The sequence below is a fragment of the Geotrypetes seraphini genome, chromosome 2 (genome assembly GCF_902459505.1).
Source record: "Geotrypetes seraphini chromosome 2, aGeoSer1.1, whole genome shotgun sequence".
Classification (NCBI taxonomy): Eukaryota; Metazoa; Chordata; class Amphibia; order Gymnophiona; family Dermophiidae; genus Geotrypetes; species Geotrypetes seraphini.
This window is the reverse complement of record NC_047085.1, coordinates 442,916,112-442,930,899: the sequence shown is the minus strand read 5'-3', so window position 1 is coordinate 442,930,899 and position 14,788 is coordinate 442,916,112. Positions and strand designations below refer to the sequence as shown.

General features: G+C 45.2%; 1 protein-coding gene across 4 annotated transcripts in view; it reads right to left on the bottom strand.

Moving 5' to 3' along the window:
• Positions 1–14,788, bottom strand: part of ACBD5 (acyl-CoA binding domain containing 5) — a 96,985-nt gene that overhangs the window by 62,203 nt on the left and 19,994 nt on the right. For all 4 annotated transcript variants that reach the window (XM_033931410.1, XM_033931408.1, XM_033931411.1 and 1 more), the window contains exon 3: positions 6,282–6,354. In XM_033931410.1, the coding sequence (XP_033787301.1) occupies positions 6,282–6,354 (73 nt within the window). The remainder of the gene's footprint in view (positions 1–6,281; positions 6,355–14,788) is intronic.

The window sequence follows — 14,788 nt, the reverse complement described above, 5'->3', positions numbered from 1 at the left end:
GATGATTCACTGCGATGTCAAGTGGCTGCAGCTTACACGTCAGGCCTCCAGGTATCACAGCGATGTGGGCACGAGTAGAATTAATGTAGGCCTGAACATTTTTTTCTTTGTGGGCAGCCATGGCATCAAAAATTAACAAGGATTTTTTTGCAAAGAATCCACCCTGTCTTGCCCTAAATCATTTATCTATCCACAATCTCATTACGTCGCAGTCCATCCATCCCTTCTTGTTGCAGTTCACAACCACACTGGTGGGCAGCTTTTCACGGGGCATAGTGACCCTTTTGAAAATGAGCATGGGCTTTAACTTAACCCCACTAGCTGAGCAACCAAGAACTACTGTAAAACACGTTCTTTCATGCCCAGTTGTGGTGATGGCAACAGATTTAGTACCTGTGGGGGCTACGGTTCTTGTCGGTGGAATGTCGAATGCCATTGGAATTTCATCCATGTTGATGACGTCCTTTGCAGTGATGCCAAGTTCAGATATTTCTTTGGCGACAAAGTCACGAAAATCAATCAATTTTTGCTGGCCAACAGTTGTTCTCATTCTAACTGATAGTCCGTTCCTTTTCATAAATTTTGAGATCCATGTGAAGCCAGCTTTGAAGTCGGGTATTCCTCTTCTATTGGCAAGTAGTTTTGCCTTCATCTGAATCGCAACAGTAGAGACTGATTCATTTTGCTCCCTTCTCTCCAGAATCCACTGCTTCAAGTCATCCTCCAGCTGAGGCCATTTTGGTTTGGCCCCACGACGTGCCTGTTTGCGCGGATTGCATTTCTCCTGTTCCTTCTTATCTTTTCTCCATTCACGCACCGATGTTTCTCCAACATCGAACTCTCTCGCTGCGGCCCGGTTGCCTATTTCCTCAGCTTTCGCAACGACTTTAAGCTTAAAGTCCGCTGTATATGACTTTCGTCTCATTCCTTCCATTATGGCGGTAAATTTAAATTTAATTGATAAACTCTACTACCGGGTAGATAAATGCAGAATACCAATCTGAAGAGATCAAATTACTGAAATGTGGGCTCTACATGCAGCATTAATCTTTTATAGGCTTACCCAAAGGCTGAGATGTAAAGGCAAAATGGTATTCACTGGGCAAATTACTAGGCCAGATAGAGGGGGGACAAAGCCACATGGTCAAAAGCACACCGTGACAAAGGCCCGCCTTGGTGACAGATCAAAAGCGCGCCCCGACAACCCGGCGCAGAAAACTGAGCGGCAAGCATGCTCAGACCATCTTCTTTGTCTGTAGATGGTCTGCGCATGCTTACAGAGTGGCAAGCAGGACAGGGCGGCGAAACGAGCAGGCGGGACCAGAGGAGAATCGGGGCAGGGCTGGAAACGAACAGGCGGGACCAGAGGAGACTCGGGGCAGGGCTGGAAACGAGCAGTCGGGACCAGAGGAGACTCGGGGCAGGGCTGGAAACGAGCAGGCGGGACCAGAGGAGACTCGGGGCAGGGCTGGAAACGAGCAGGCGGGACCAGAGGAGACTCGGGGCAGGGCTGGAAATGAGCAGTCGGGACCAGAGGAGACTCGGGGCAGGGCTGGAAACGAGCAGGCGGGACCAGAGGAGACTCGGGGCGGGCGAAAGGAGAGTCGGGCGGCGACGGGAGAGTCGGGGCGGCATGCACGGTATACGGGTGTGCGCGGTATATAAAAATTTCTGTACATAAATTTGTGTTTTTCGCGCGCTATACCCGTGTGCGCGTTTTACATGGGTGCGCGTTATCTACATGAAAATATGGTACATACCACAAAAGTAATGGGGCTTCTTGTCATGTTCTGTATTAAGAGATATTACTTAGCTGGTCTCGGAGCTTAGGCCATGTCAAACATACATGCCATACGGTGACTCATAGCAAGCGACTATATAGAGAGGGTGGCTTGGATCCATTTTCAGAGTTACTATCTTGACAGCAATACAAATTCATATGCGTAGCAATAAGAATTCACACGAGCTTAAATGTACAGATTTAATGACTTCCTTGCTTGTGTTTTGTTAGAAAAAATCCACACCTCTTACTGCTACTACTGAAGACCAAATCCTGCGTTTATCCATAGAATAAGTATAACATAGTAGCAATGGCAAATCATTCACACTGCACCATTAGTATATTACAATACCTATTCTGGACAATCCACCTTCAAATGGCATTTCAGTCTGACCTTCTTGCTAAGACGCCTCACCAACAGAGTATTTTGTGATCTGGTTACCTAACTGCTTTCAAATGGTAACTTTCGGATACCACCAACCTGATTGGTGACCTTTAACCAATAACCTACAGGTGAAAATTATGATCCATCACCTTATAACAAAAGATAATGTAGCATGCATACTTCAAAATTCTGTTGTGACAATCTGCTATTTGCTATCCAATCTGTTATTTGCTATCCAATAAAACAAAATAAATGTATACTGTATATGAGTGATGTGTATAAAGCATACTTATTGCTAAGTGATGGGTACTCTGCATTTTTAGGTAAAAGTCAGAGAGACCCAAATCATGTTCTTGGCTCTTATGGGCAGATCGAACTCACTGCCTAATGAAACAATAACTCTCTTACAATAAGGCATAACTGCCAATAGAGTTCAAAACCATCACAGTACTGTATTTAGAAAATGACAAAAAGACCATAAGCCCACCCATCCATCCCACTTACTAATCTCTATTAAACTCCTCCCCTTCTCTGTACTTGTCTCATGCTTTCTTGAATTCCAATACAGTTCTTATCTACACCTCTTTCACAGGGAGGCAATTCCATGCATCCAACACTTTCCACAAAGAATTATTTCCTGAATCTATGCCCCTTATTCTACTGCTTCCTTTCAAATGAAAGAGGCCCTTGTGCATTTATACCACGGAGGTGTTTAAATGTCAATCAGAACTCCTCTCCTGCGGGGACAGCGAGTGAGGACCCGTTCTGGCAGGAACCTTTGAGATAAGCACTTATTATTTTTATTTGCTTAACTGCTATTTTGCCTACCTGTTTGAAGTAGAGACATTTAAAATCTACGTTTAGATACTACGCTTGAAATCTGCATTCCTAATTCACGTTTCTAATTTGCATTATATAAGGAGGTTTTTTTGGCCTATGGTAAGAGTGTTGGAGGGGAGCCAGTAAAAGTTGTACAGCTCTTCCCTTCATAGCTGCAATGTAGCTATTGATCTCCGTAGCTCCTAAGGCCTTTTTCCTCCTTCTAGAAACGTTTCATAAGTGACAAAGAAGCTAAAGGCGATACACTCAGTATAGCTCTGATTACCCTGCCCCAACAATTTTAGTTTAAAGCCCTCTTCAGTAGGTTAGCCATTCTGCTGCTGAAAACACTTCTTCCCTTCTATGATAGATGCACACTATCCCTGCTCAGCAGCCCTTGGAAAATCATCCCATGGTCCAGGAAGTCGAAACACTGTCAATGACACCATTCACACAGCCACTCATTCATTTCCAGGATGCGAGTTTCTCTGACCTGGCCTTTACCCTTGACAGGGAGGATCGTTGAGAATACCACCTGTGTACCTGACTGCTTCACCTTCTATTACAGAGCCACAAAGTCACTTTTGACATGTTCAGAGGGGTACCTAGCAGTATCATTAGTACAAACATGGATGAGCAACATCGAATGATAGTAATTAGACTTGAAGAGTCTTGGCAAGCTTTCTGTATCATCTTGGATTTTGGCACCAGGCAGTAAGCACAGCTCCCAAGACATGTCTGGTCTGCAGATGGATGCTTCTATACCCCTCAGAAAGGAAGTCGCCAACCACCACTATTTTAAGCCTCCAAATAGTCATAAAGGACAAGGGTGAGGCAGCCCTTTTGAAAAAAAAACAGAAAAACTTCTACAGAGCAGCTCTATTACCATTGGAAGCTGCCCCAATGAGAAAACCGCCACCGGCAACCAAGGGGAGGAAGTTGGGCAGGCATGGGAGACTGGCTCCCTCCCCCTAAACAAAGACTTTCCTCAACTGCTATCTGTGCCCTAATCTGATCTGATCTTATGATCTGAAATGCAACCTAAAATACCAAATCCATTATTAGAATCATCCAGGAGGAAATGCAGAGGCAAGCCCTTTGACAGGAATTCCAGTCAAAGTCACTAGTGCAAGCTCCTGCGTGCTTCCAGTGTCCATGGTAGTGTCATCTGGAGAGAATCATTCTGTGGTGACCAGCATGACAGCAGTACCACCAGAAGGGGATGGAGATGAGCTTTTGCCCAAGAATAACCTCTATAGACGCCACCATCGATCCCAGAACCTGAAGTTACTACCAAGACGTGGGATCGGACAAAAACCAGGATGTCCGTTACCTGGTTGCTCAGCTTCAATTTGCGAGGCTCTAGAAGGAAAACATGGCCCTCTGCCGCATCAAAGCACACACCCAGGTACTCCAGGGACTGCGTCAGTACCAGGTGTGTCTTTCAAAAGTTGATCACCCAACCCAGGTGTTGCAAGAGCTAGACAATCTGCGCTACTGCCAGGTTGCAGGCAGTCTTGAATGTTGGCTTATTTTATTTAATATACCGCCCTTTCTTATACATTAACAGAGGTTCACAAAATTTCTAAAACAAATAATAAAAACAACTATATTCCAAAACAAAAATAAATAAGTAAAATAAATAAAAGTAAAAATTGCAGGCAATGATGCTAGTAAATCCGACATACCCAAACAGGAGATCCTACCTCCTCAAAGTAGAGCAAAGAAAAACAAAGGGGGAGACCAGTGGTGCTCAATCTTTTTATTCACTGAAGGCTCGACACGTACGTGTTTCACTTTTCATTCAGTAGAGACAAGACATTGCTCCTGCATACAGCAGCTTGGTTTTTAAAAAGCCATCTTATTGAGTCACTCATCGTTGAATCAGATATTGTTTGCATATTATAAGAGAGGACAATGACAGAAAGTAGTCTACAGGAGATGTGGTATTTAAGCTTAAAGTTTAGTTTAGTTTAAAAGACCACTGAGGCCGAAACACGGGTCTCGAGTGAATAAAAAGTCTCCCCTTTGTTTTTCTTTACTAGTAAATCTGAACCATGTCAGAGCCATCCATCTGAATAGAGAAAGCTTGTTCAAAGAGGAACGTTTTAAGTAAAGTTCTAAATCTTAGATATGAAGGCTCAAGACATACTGAAGATGGAAGAGAATTCTAAAGAGATGGTGAAAAACAGAAAAACGCTCTGTTTGGTAAGTTCATAGGTAGTTGAACATGGAGAAGGAATATAAAGGCGTTCAAAGAGCGTAAATCTCTTGTAAAACAATAATGACAAATAAGTAATGAAAGATATGACGATCTCTTACAATGCAATGATTTAAAAGTCAAAATTAAAATTTTAAATTTTATTCGAAACTGAATTAGGAGCCAATGGAATTGAAGATATAAAGAAGTAAGATGATCATAATGTGACGCTTTTGAAAGTAGGCGAATAGCCGTATTTTAAACGGTTTGTAACCTTTAAATCTGAACCCGAGATAAACCTGCAAAAATACTATTACAGTAGTCCAATTTTGAAAGGATCGGTGAATAAACAATTATCTTTTTTGCTTCAGTTTGTAAAAATGGATGAACTGAATGAAATTGTCTCAACGAATAGAAACCAAGATTTTAAACTATTACCAGCCCTGGTACAGCCTGGGGTAAGCACTGCTTTCATGCAGACTGGCTAGGTTGATGCTCTATAACAGGTTGGCCCTCCCAGCTACAGACCTCTGCCACCTAAGGTCTGTGTCTCCAGAGGCAGAGCTCACCCAGGAGAACTGGGTACTGCTTTAGGACCAGAAAACCTCTGAAAATGGACAAAAAAATTCCAAAAATGAAAAGAAAAAACAGAACAAATCAAAATGACAGTGACATCTTCAACTCATGTGTAGAAGGATGAAACTAAGCAACACAGAGCAATGCAGAGGAGGCAGAGCCAAAAAATTTAAAGTGATACCTTCTACACAGACTCATGAGTAGAGGGATACAAAACCTACTGGTTCAAGACTCGCATGCCTTTTGCACTAGAAATAGAATTTGGCCCTTACTGCATAAGAATGACCATTCAGAAAAAAAAGTAAAATAAAAATATAAAAATTCACATTTGAAATGTAATTGTTGTTTAGATGTATCCAAAGGGAAAAGAAAACGTGGTGCTCCTAAGTATTAATAAAGTCAAGAACTTTCATTTTATAAATCAGCAAGCCCATGTTTCACTTGCTACCTTAATGAAGGAAGTAAACACCTATGTTAAAACTTTTCTGTCTGTTAATATAGCCTGCTCCTCACTGCCTTACCTTCTTCATTTCTTCAACATAAGCAATCATGGCTTCTTCTCTGGCCATATCTCCCAGGGCATTCCAAGCATCCCTAGGTAATATAAAAAAAAAATACATAAATTCATGTTTTGTTGAAATTATATAAATAAAAATAACTGGCTTAAATCCCCCCCCCACCACCATTCAGCACCCAAATGAAACCCTGTCTCCAAGTAAAATAATATTTTATTTATATGATTGTTGTATAAAAAATGATATCAACATAAAAATGGGAATTGTGGCTAACCTCTTGTCAGTTCCTGTTTGTTTACTTATTACAAGCTAAAACTCTTGGGTGTTTAGTCTCTAATCACAGATTGATAAAACCTCAGCTCTCACAAGATTCCAGCCACAATACTGTTCAAGTGACGCTCTCCTGCAATTCACCAGACATGGATATGGTAAACAGATGGGGCCATAGAGATTTAAAGGTCTTTGGGGCTGTTGCTGCGCGGCTTTGTACAACATGCCCATAATGTGGTCATGTACTATGATTTCAAGATAGCAAAACAGTATGCTAAAACAATTGTCAGAGGCAAAATGAATGTTGGGAAGCACAGGGAGAAGATATGCTTTTGTACAGATCATACCTAGAGTAATGTGTCCAATTCTAAGGACTATCCCATTGAAAGGATACAGACAGACAGAGGTATATATAGAAAGGCTAGCAAAATGGTGCAATTTCTATACCTACAATCATATAAGATGAAACTTAAGAGTTAAATAAATATATACTCTATACCCTCGGAAATAGGAGAGATGGGGTAGATTATATATACTGTGTATATGTATATATAGTGTTTAAGCCCGTTAGATTAACGGGTGCTAGATTAGATGTGTGTGTCTGTTTTTCTTTCTTTCTCTCTCTCCCCTTGACTGCTGTCTGTCTGTCTATGTTTATTTGTTTTTCTCTCCTAGGACACTGGCTGTCTCTCCTTGGACGCTGCCTGAATGTCTTCCTTTCTGTCTGTCTCACTGGCCCCCCCACCCCCCCAGAGCAAAGTTGTCTGCCCCCAGCATACCCCTTCCCCTCTCCCTGACTGTCTCTCCATGGCCCCCTTCTGTCTTCCCCTTCCCCCCCCCTCCGAGCAAAGCTGTCTGGCCCCCAGCAAACCTCTCCAACAAAAGCATCCCCCTGTACCTGCAGCATCGGCACGACACCCTTCAGCCAATCGTGAGTGCTCAGAGCGCGAGAGGGAGCGGGGCCTGCAACTTCTTCAGCGTCGGTGAGGAAGGAGAGGTTGGCCCAACTCAGGGGCTTTGTGCACAGTCTTCTGCGGCTCGAAGCCCTCCTCCCAGCAGCCACTTCCAGCAGCACTCCGAACTGCCTTCCTCCCGCCGCCCAGAGTAGATGTCTGTATGTTTTTTTGTTTTTTTTTAATTTGTCTCTCTCTCCTTGACGCTGTCTGTCTGTCATTCTTTGTGTCTGTGTGTCTCCCTGGTCCTCTGTCTGTCCGTCTTTCTTTCTGTCTGTCTCCCTGGCCCCCCTGCTTGTCAAAACAGCCCCCTTTCCCTCTCCCCCTGTTCTGCAATGCCTACCTGCTCCATGGGCCCCTTCTGTTCCTCCCCACCTGATTGCTGTCTGCCCCCAGCACACCCTTCCCCCCCAAAGCAGCCCCTTTCCCTCTCCCCCTATTCTGCAATGCTTACCTGCTCCATGGTCCCTTTCTGTTCCCCCCCCCATGATTGCTGTTTGCACTCATCACAACCCTCCCACCAAAACAGCCCCCTTTCCTGTCTGCTCCATGCCCTTCTTTTTCTTCTTCCCCTCCCTGCATCCATGGTTTCTGCCACCGCTGCCACTCCTATTTAAAGCGGCCTGCTGAGGTTCGCGGCCGGCTGTAGCGAACCTCGCAGGCCGCTGTCCACCTCAGTAGCATGTTCCCTCTGACGCGATCGCGTCAGAGGGAACGTGCTACCATGTGGAGAGCGGCCTGAGAGGTTCGCTACAGCCGGCCGCAAACCTCAGCAGGCCGCTTTGAACATGAGCGGTAGCGGCTGTTGCGGGAGGATGTGTGTGTGGGGGGGAGTCGTTAACGTGCAGGCCGCTGTGAACAGGAGCGGCGGCAGGACCATGAGGCGGGAGTGAGCTGTTCGGCTTCCCCTATCTGGGGAAACCGCCGTGCTGAGGAGAGCCGGGAGTGAGTTTTTCGACTTCCCCTATTTGGGGAAACCGCCGTGCCGAATTCAGCTGCGCGTCGGGAGTGATTTGTTCGACTTCCCCTATCTGGGGAAACCGCCATGCCGAACTCAGCTGCGCGTGGGGCCGTAGTAAGCGCGGGGCATGCTGCACTCTTGGCGGCCACGGACATACGGATCATGGAAGCACGCCGATAAGAATGTGCATGCGCCGCCTATGGTTTTATTATATAGATATTATAAGATATTTGAATATCTATAACTACACAAGCAATAAACCCTTTTCAGAAGAAAAAAAAAATCATCAAACTCTAGAACATAAAAGGCATAGTGGAAAATAACACTCAAAAAGTAACATCAGAAAATACTTCATGGAACAACCTCCCAGTAGAAGTGGTAGAGACATAAAAACAAACAGAAACAGAAGTAAATAAAACATGCCATAACCACTGTGAAAATCATGCCTGATTGTCTACTCTAACTTATTTGCTCTTTGCTATATAAAGCAAGTAGGTTTAGAGGAAACTGCTTTGTGAAGAGATTCTTTGACTTCTGTATTTACGGTAGATAAGAGGACGTCTAGAAGGAAGAATCTTTGACTAAAACATGCACTTTATGGCAAAACTAATTTATTCTGGAAACCAGGTTTTTACTTCCCTAATTTCTCATTAGCTCTTATAGAAAAATTATTTTGAACATTCTTAGATGGTGTAGAATTTGTAGTAATATTTCAGAGCAGAATGTCACTTAACCTCTACCAAAAACAGAAGTGACCAGTGGTGTAGTGAGGGGGCAGTACCTCTCCTCCCACTCACCTACCTACTTCTTCAAATGATTGCCAGCAGCAAGAAGCATCTTCAACCTGCTGTCGCGCTGGCCTTGGATATCTCTCTGATGGCACATCCTGAAAAGTTCTAAGCCCAACCAACAACTTGGGTCAGTCTCCATCGAGGACTACTTTTTTTGTTCCATATTTTTCACTGGACTAAGTGTATAGCCCTTGATAGAGACTGACCCAAGTTGTTGGTTGGGCTGAGAACTTTTCAGCGCCCCTCATACGAATCTGAACAAAATGACCCCAAAACAGAGGAGGGTACTGAAAATAATATATATCCAGTATACAGTTTTGTCCAGCAACTGTGTTATTTGAGGCATATTAAAAAATACACATTCTGATTTGATTTGAATTCTGATGATGTAGAAACAAGAACAAGATCCTGAAGCCTTTTCTAAAATTGTTGTTTCAAGGAAGGAAATTCAAAGTAACTTACCCTCTGTTATAGAATGCAATATTATGTGGCAGTTTGGCAGTAGCCTGTCAACAAGAAATAACATCACTGTGTACATCGGGGAATCCCTCTGGGTGAACCTGGCCAGAGGCAGGGGAAAATGCCTGTGTCTTGGTGTAGTATATAGACCTCCAAGACTACTGGAAAACAAAGACTCCGAATTAATTGAAGACAGAGAGAATATCACTCTACGGGGAGACGCTGTTCTGCTAGGGGACTTCAACATGCCTGACGCAGATTGGAACTCATACTTAGCAACAACCAGCGGCAGCAGGAGACTGTTAACATCCATAAAGGGAGCACGACTCAAACAAATGGTATTGGAACCCACTAGGGCCCAGACGATCCTGGACCTGGTACTCACCAACGGGGATAGCGTCTCGAAGGTCTCGGTAGGAGATATGCTATCCTCCAGCGACCACAACATGGTGTGATTCTACCTCAGGAAAGGTTTCCCTAGATCAAACACGAAAACAAAAGTACTCAACTTCCAAGGCACTGACTTTGAACGCATGGGAGATTTCGTCCAGCGGACACTGCAGAACCAAGCTACGACCAATGACGTGGAAGCTATGTGGTCATCCCTGAAATCTAACATACATGAAGCGACAAACCTCTACATTAAATCAGTACACAAACGGAGGATAAACAACAAACCCCAATGGTACTCCGCAGAAATCTCGCACCTCGTCAAGGAGAAAAAAAAGCATTTATTTCCTACAAACAAACGGAGACTAGGGAAGCTAAACTAGAACATAGGGCGAGGTCTGCAGTGGTCAAAACGGCAGTCAAGGAGGCCAAACTTCGAGTGGAAGAGACTCTGGCAAAGAACATGAAGAAAGGGGACAAATCCTTCTTCAGGTATATTAGTGATAGGAAAAAGAACACAGACGGGATAGTACGCCTTCACCTGCGAGGCACTGGGGCACGGTCCGCAGTTGCAGGCAAGGCCCAACATGGAAGACCCATTTCAGAATTTCGAGTTCACACCTGGCGACGTCTACTTCGAACTGGCAAGACTCAAGGTGAACGAAGCCATGGGACCGGACAATCTACACCCCAGGGTGCTCAGTGAGCTGAGTGATGTCCTGGCAGAACCGCTATCAGGACTCTTCAATCTCTCCCTAAGTTCGGGGAGAGTCCCCATAGACTGGAAAACAGCTAACGTTGTTCCACTGCACAAAAAGGGGTTGCAGGGCAGAGGCTGCAAACTACAGACCGGTGAGTCTCACATCAATAGTATGCAAACTCATGAAAACACTAATCAAACGTAAATAAGACGCAATCTTGGATGAGGAGAATCTACGGGATCCCAGTCAACACGGATTCACCAAGGGTAGGTCCTGCCAATCCAATCTCATCAGCTTCTTTGACTGGGTAACAAAACAGACTTGGGAGAATCCATGAACGTCGTATACCTAGACTTCAGCAAAGCTTTCGATAGTGTCCCGCATCGCAGGCTGTTGAGCAAGATGAAATCAATGGGGCTGGGAGAAACACTAACTACATGGGTCAATGACTGGCTGAGTGGCAGACTTCAGAGGGTGGTAGTTAACGGTACCCTCTCTAAAACATCGGAGGTGACCAGTGGAGTACCGCAGGGCTCAGTCTTGGGCCCGCTCCTTTTCAACATATTCATAGGTGACCTAACTCAGGGGCTTCAAGGTAAGGTAACGATTCGCTGACGACACCAAACTATGCAATATAGTGAGAGATGGCAATTCACCCGATAGTATGACACAGGACCTACATTTGTTGGAGCTTTGGTCCTCGACCTGGCAGCTGGGCTTCAACGTTAAGAAATGCAAGATCATGCACCTCGGCAGCAGAAATCCGTGCAGAACTTACACCTTGAATGGTGAGACCTTAGCTAGAACTTCAACAGAACGAGACTTGGGAGTGATTATCAGCGCAGACATGAAAACTGCTGATCATGTGGAGAAGGTTTCATCTAAGGCAAGACAGTTGTTAGGTTGCATCCGCAGGAGTTTCATCAGCTGGAAGCCTGAAGTCATAATGCCATTATACAGAACCATGGTGAGGCCTCATTTGGAATACTGTGTGCAATTCTGGAGGCCACACTACCGAAAAGATGTGCTGAGAGTAGAGTCGGTGCAACGGATGGCCACCAGGATGGTTTCGTGGCTTAAGGATCTATCATACGAGGAAAGGCTAAAAAATTTGCGGCTGTACTCACTCGAGGAACGTAGGGAGAGAGGAGACATGATTGAGACGTTTAAGTATATTACCGGCCGTATCGAGATGGAAGAAGAGATTCTCTTTCTCAAAGGACCCTCAGCCACAAGAGGGCATCCACTCAAACTCAGGGGCGGGAAATTTCATGGCGACATCAGGAAATATTTCTTCACTGAGAGAGTGGTTGATCCTTGGAACGAGCTCCCGGTGCAGGTGATCGAGGCAAACAGCGTGCAAGAATTTAAGAGCAAATAGGATGCCCATTTGGGATCCCTTAGAGGGTTAAGCCAAGGGAACCTGTCACCAGGAGTGGGATCCCTAGGATAGTAGACTTGGGGGTGGGTCAGTAGAGTGGGCAGACCTGATGGGCTATGGCCCTTATCTGCCGTCATCTTCTATGTTTCTATGTTACTGTATTTTCCCATGTATAGGCCGCAGGAAATATCGATTTAGTTTTTAAAACTCTTACTTAAACCGCCCCATGTTACTAGCTGCAGCTTATCTAAGCATTGTAAAACTTAAAATGGCCTATACAATGGAGCGGCCTATACATCTCTCCCCTTCCCCCCCTGGTAAATAACTTCACCGGCTGGCTCCTGCTTCGTCACAGCCAGCGGTGTAGGGCAGGAGCATTCTTTTCAGCATCCAGCCAGTGCCATGCTGCTTCCTCAATGCCTGCATCAGTTCTCACATGACTCGCGAGAACTGGCGTAGGTATTAAGGAAGCAACGCGGGGCTGGCTGGATGCTGAAAACATCGCTCCTGCCCTGCTGGCTGCAATGAGGCAGGAAGCAGCCGACAGCTGTCCAGGAGGGAGCTGCAGGTACAGGGGACTCCACGGCTGATCTTCCAATGGGGTGGCTTATCTACGATGTCTTTAGATAGGCCACCCCATATAAGGAAGCTGCACCCACTGCAGGGAATTGTAAAACCCATATATATAGGCCACAGCCTATACATGGGGAAATACAGTATGCTTTAAAACAAAGACCGATGATGAACACATGACCCCTGTAAGGGCACGAAAAAATGTTGAAATAGTGCCTTGGGTGTTTGAAGTCTTGAGGTGAAATCAGCTATAGTATGCAAGTTGGTTCTCTGTGAATTTGGAAGACGTTATCTAACCACCGATGGTACCCTGATAGAAGAAGTTGTAACTTTTCAGCAAACAGTTTAATCACACAGGACAGTGCTTCAAAGCTGTTGAACACATCAGTGCCCGAACAGTTTTGTTGGGGTAAGCCAGTTTACCAAGCAGGTACACTGAAGCATGTCACTGGTTGGACCTGAATCTCATTTCCTGTTTCATGCTCTTGGTATTACTAATGAATGGTTGGCAAAGCCAGTGGACAGGTAGTCTGAAGATCCAAACTTCCATACTGCTGAACAGTTTGTCAACGACACAGCCACACGAGGTGTTAAACCAATAGCTGACTTTGCAACGAGGCCTCATACTGAACTGGTCTGTGGTGAATCAAGTGGCACGGAGTTGAACAGCAGCACAGGCATTATTCTGACTATTCTAAAAAGACCTTGAATGTTTGAGTCTCATTTGGGTACTACACTTCCCCCTCCCTATTCGCAGTTTCGATTATCCGCAATTTTTTTTTTTGGGGGGGAAGCATAGTTTAGGACCTTCCCACCTTCAGTATTTCACAGATTACTCCTTACCTGGTGGTCTAGAGGGCTTTTGGGGCAGGAGCGAACTTCCAACGCTCCTGCCCCATGTAGCTCGCCAATAAGAAATGGCTGCCATAAGCTCCCGTCGTAGTCTCGAGAGACTATGGGAACTCACGGCAGTCATTTCCTATTGGCGTTTTGCATGGGGCAGGAGCGTAAGAAGTTCGCTCCTGCCCCGAAAGCCCGCTAGACCACCAGGTAAGGCCGGGATGCCGGGGGCAAGGCGGGAGGGAGGCGGGGGTGAGTCAGAGCCGGACGAGAAGTTATTTGCGGTTTTTCACACTTCGTGGTCCAGCTCTGCCCCTATCCCCCGCGAATACCAAGGGAGAAGTGTATAAAATTTTATGGAGTATCTGCCTAAGCCCAATTCTTTGCCTGGTATGGGTTCTATACCTGCTAGATCCAGCAGTCTCTGCACTGTCGCTCAAACTTAGACCACACTTTGTTGTCTCGCTGCTGGAGAGTCCACAAAAAGGTCCGACATGGGACAAGATAAGTCAAGCTTGTACCCTTCCTGAATTATCTCCAGTACCCAGCAGTCTGAAGTAATCGCTGCCCATGCCTTCCATGCTCCCACCGACCTTTGGAGATCCGGCTGCTGACCTCGTGTCATAACTGCTTCATGGGAGTGAGGCGAGATCCTGATGACTAAGGGCGCCTGGCACCTTCCATTGACCACGACCAAATACTATAAAACCTTCAAAAAAGAAATAAAATCCCTTCTATTCATAAAACACATAAAACCGAACTAACACCTGCAACTACTACATATGAACTTCTAATATCATGTCAACTCAGATGCAATCCTTAACAACTCTAAGAAATGTACAAATTACTCCCTAAATACTTCTAGTCTCCTGACAAACCATTTGTAATCCGCCTTGAACCGCAAGGTTATGGCGGAATAGAAATTCCTAATGTAATGTAAATCTGTCTCATGCCTTGAAACGATTTCGGGACCACTGCGTCTCCCCGAATACTGACGAAACGCCTAGAGCTGCAAAACTTAACATGAGCTGACCCCCTGCTGTCAGGTAAAGACTTAGGTTTGCTATCCTGCACGCTTACCATAAGGCCATCAAGACTTTTCTCAACCATCAGCTTGGAGGAAGAGTCTCTCACCCACTGTCTAATCCACAGCATTCTTCGGACAGAGATAGAATAGACCAATACTTTGCTCAA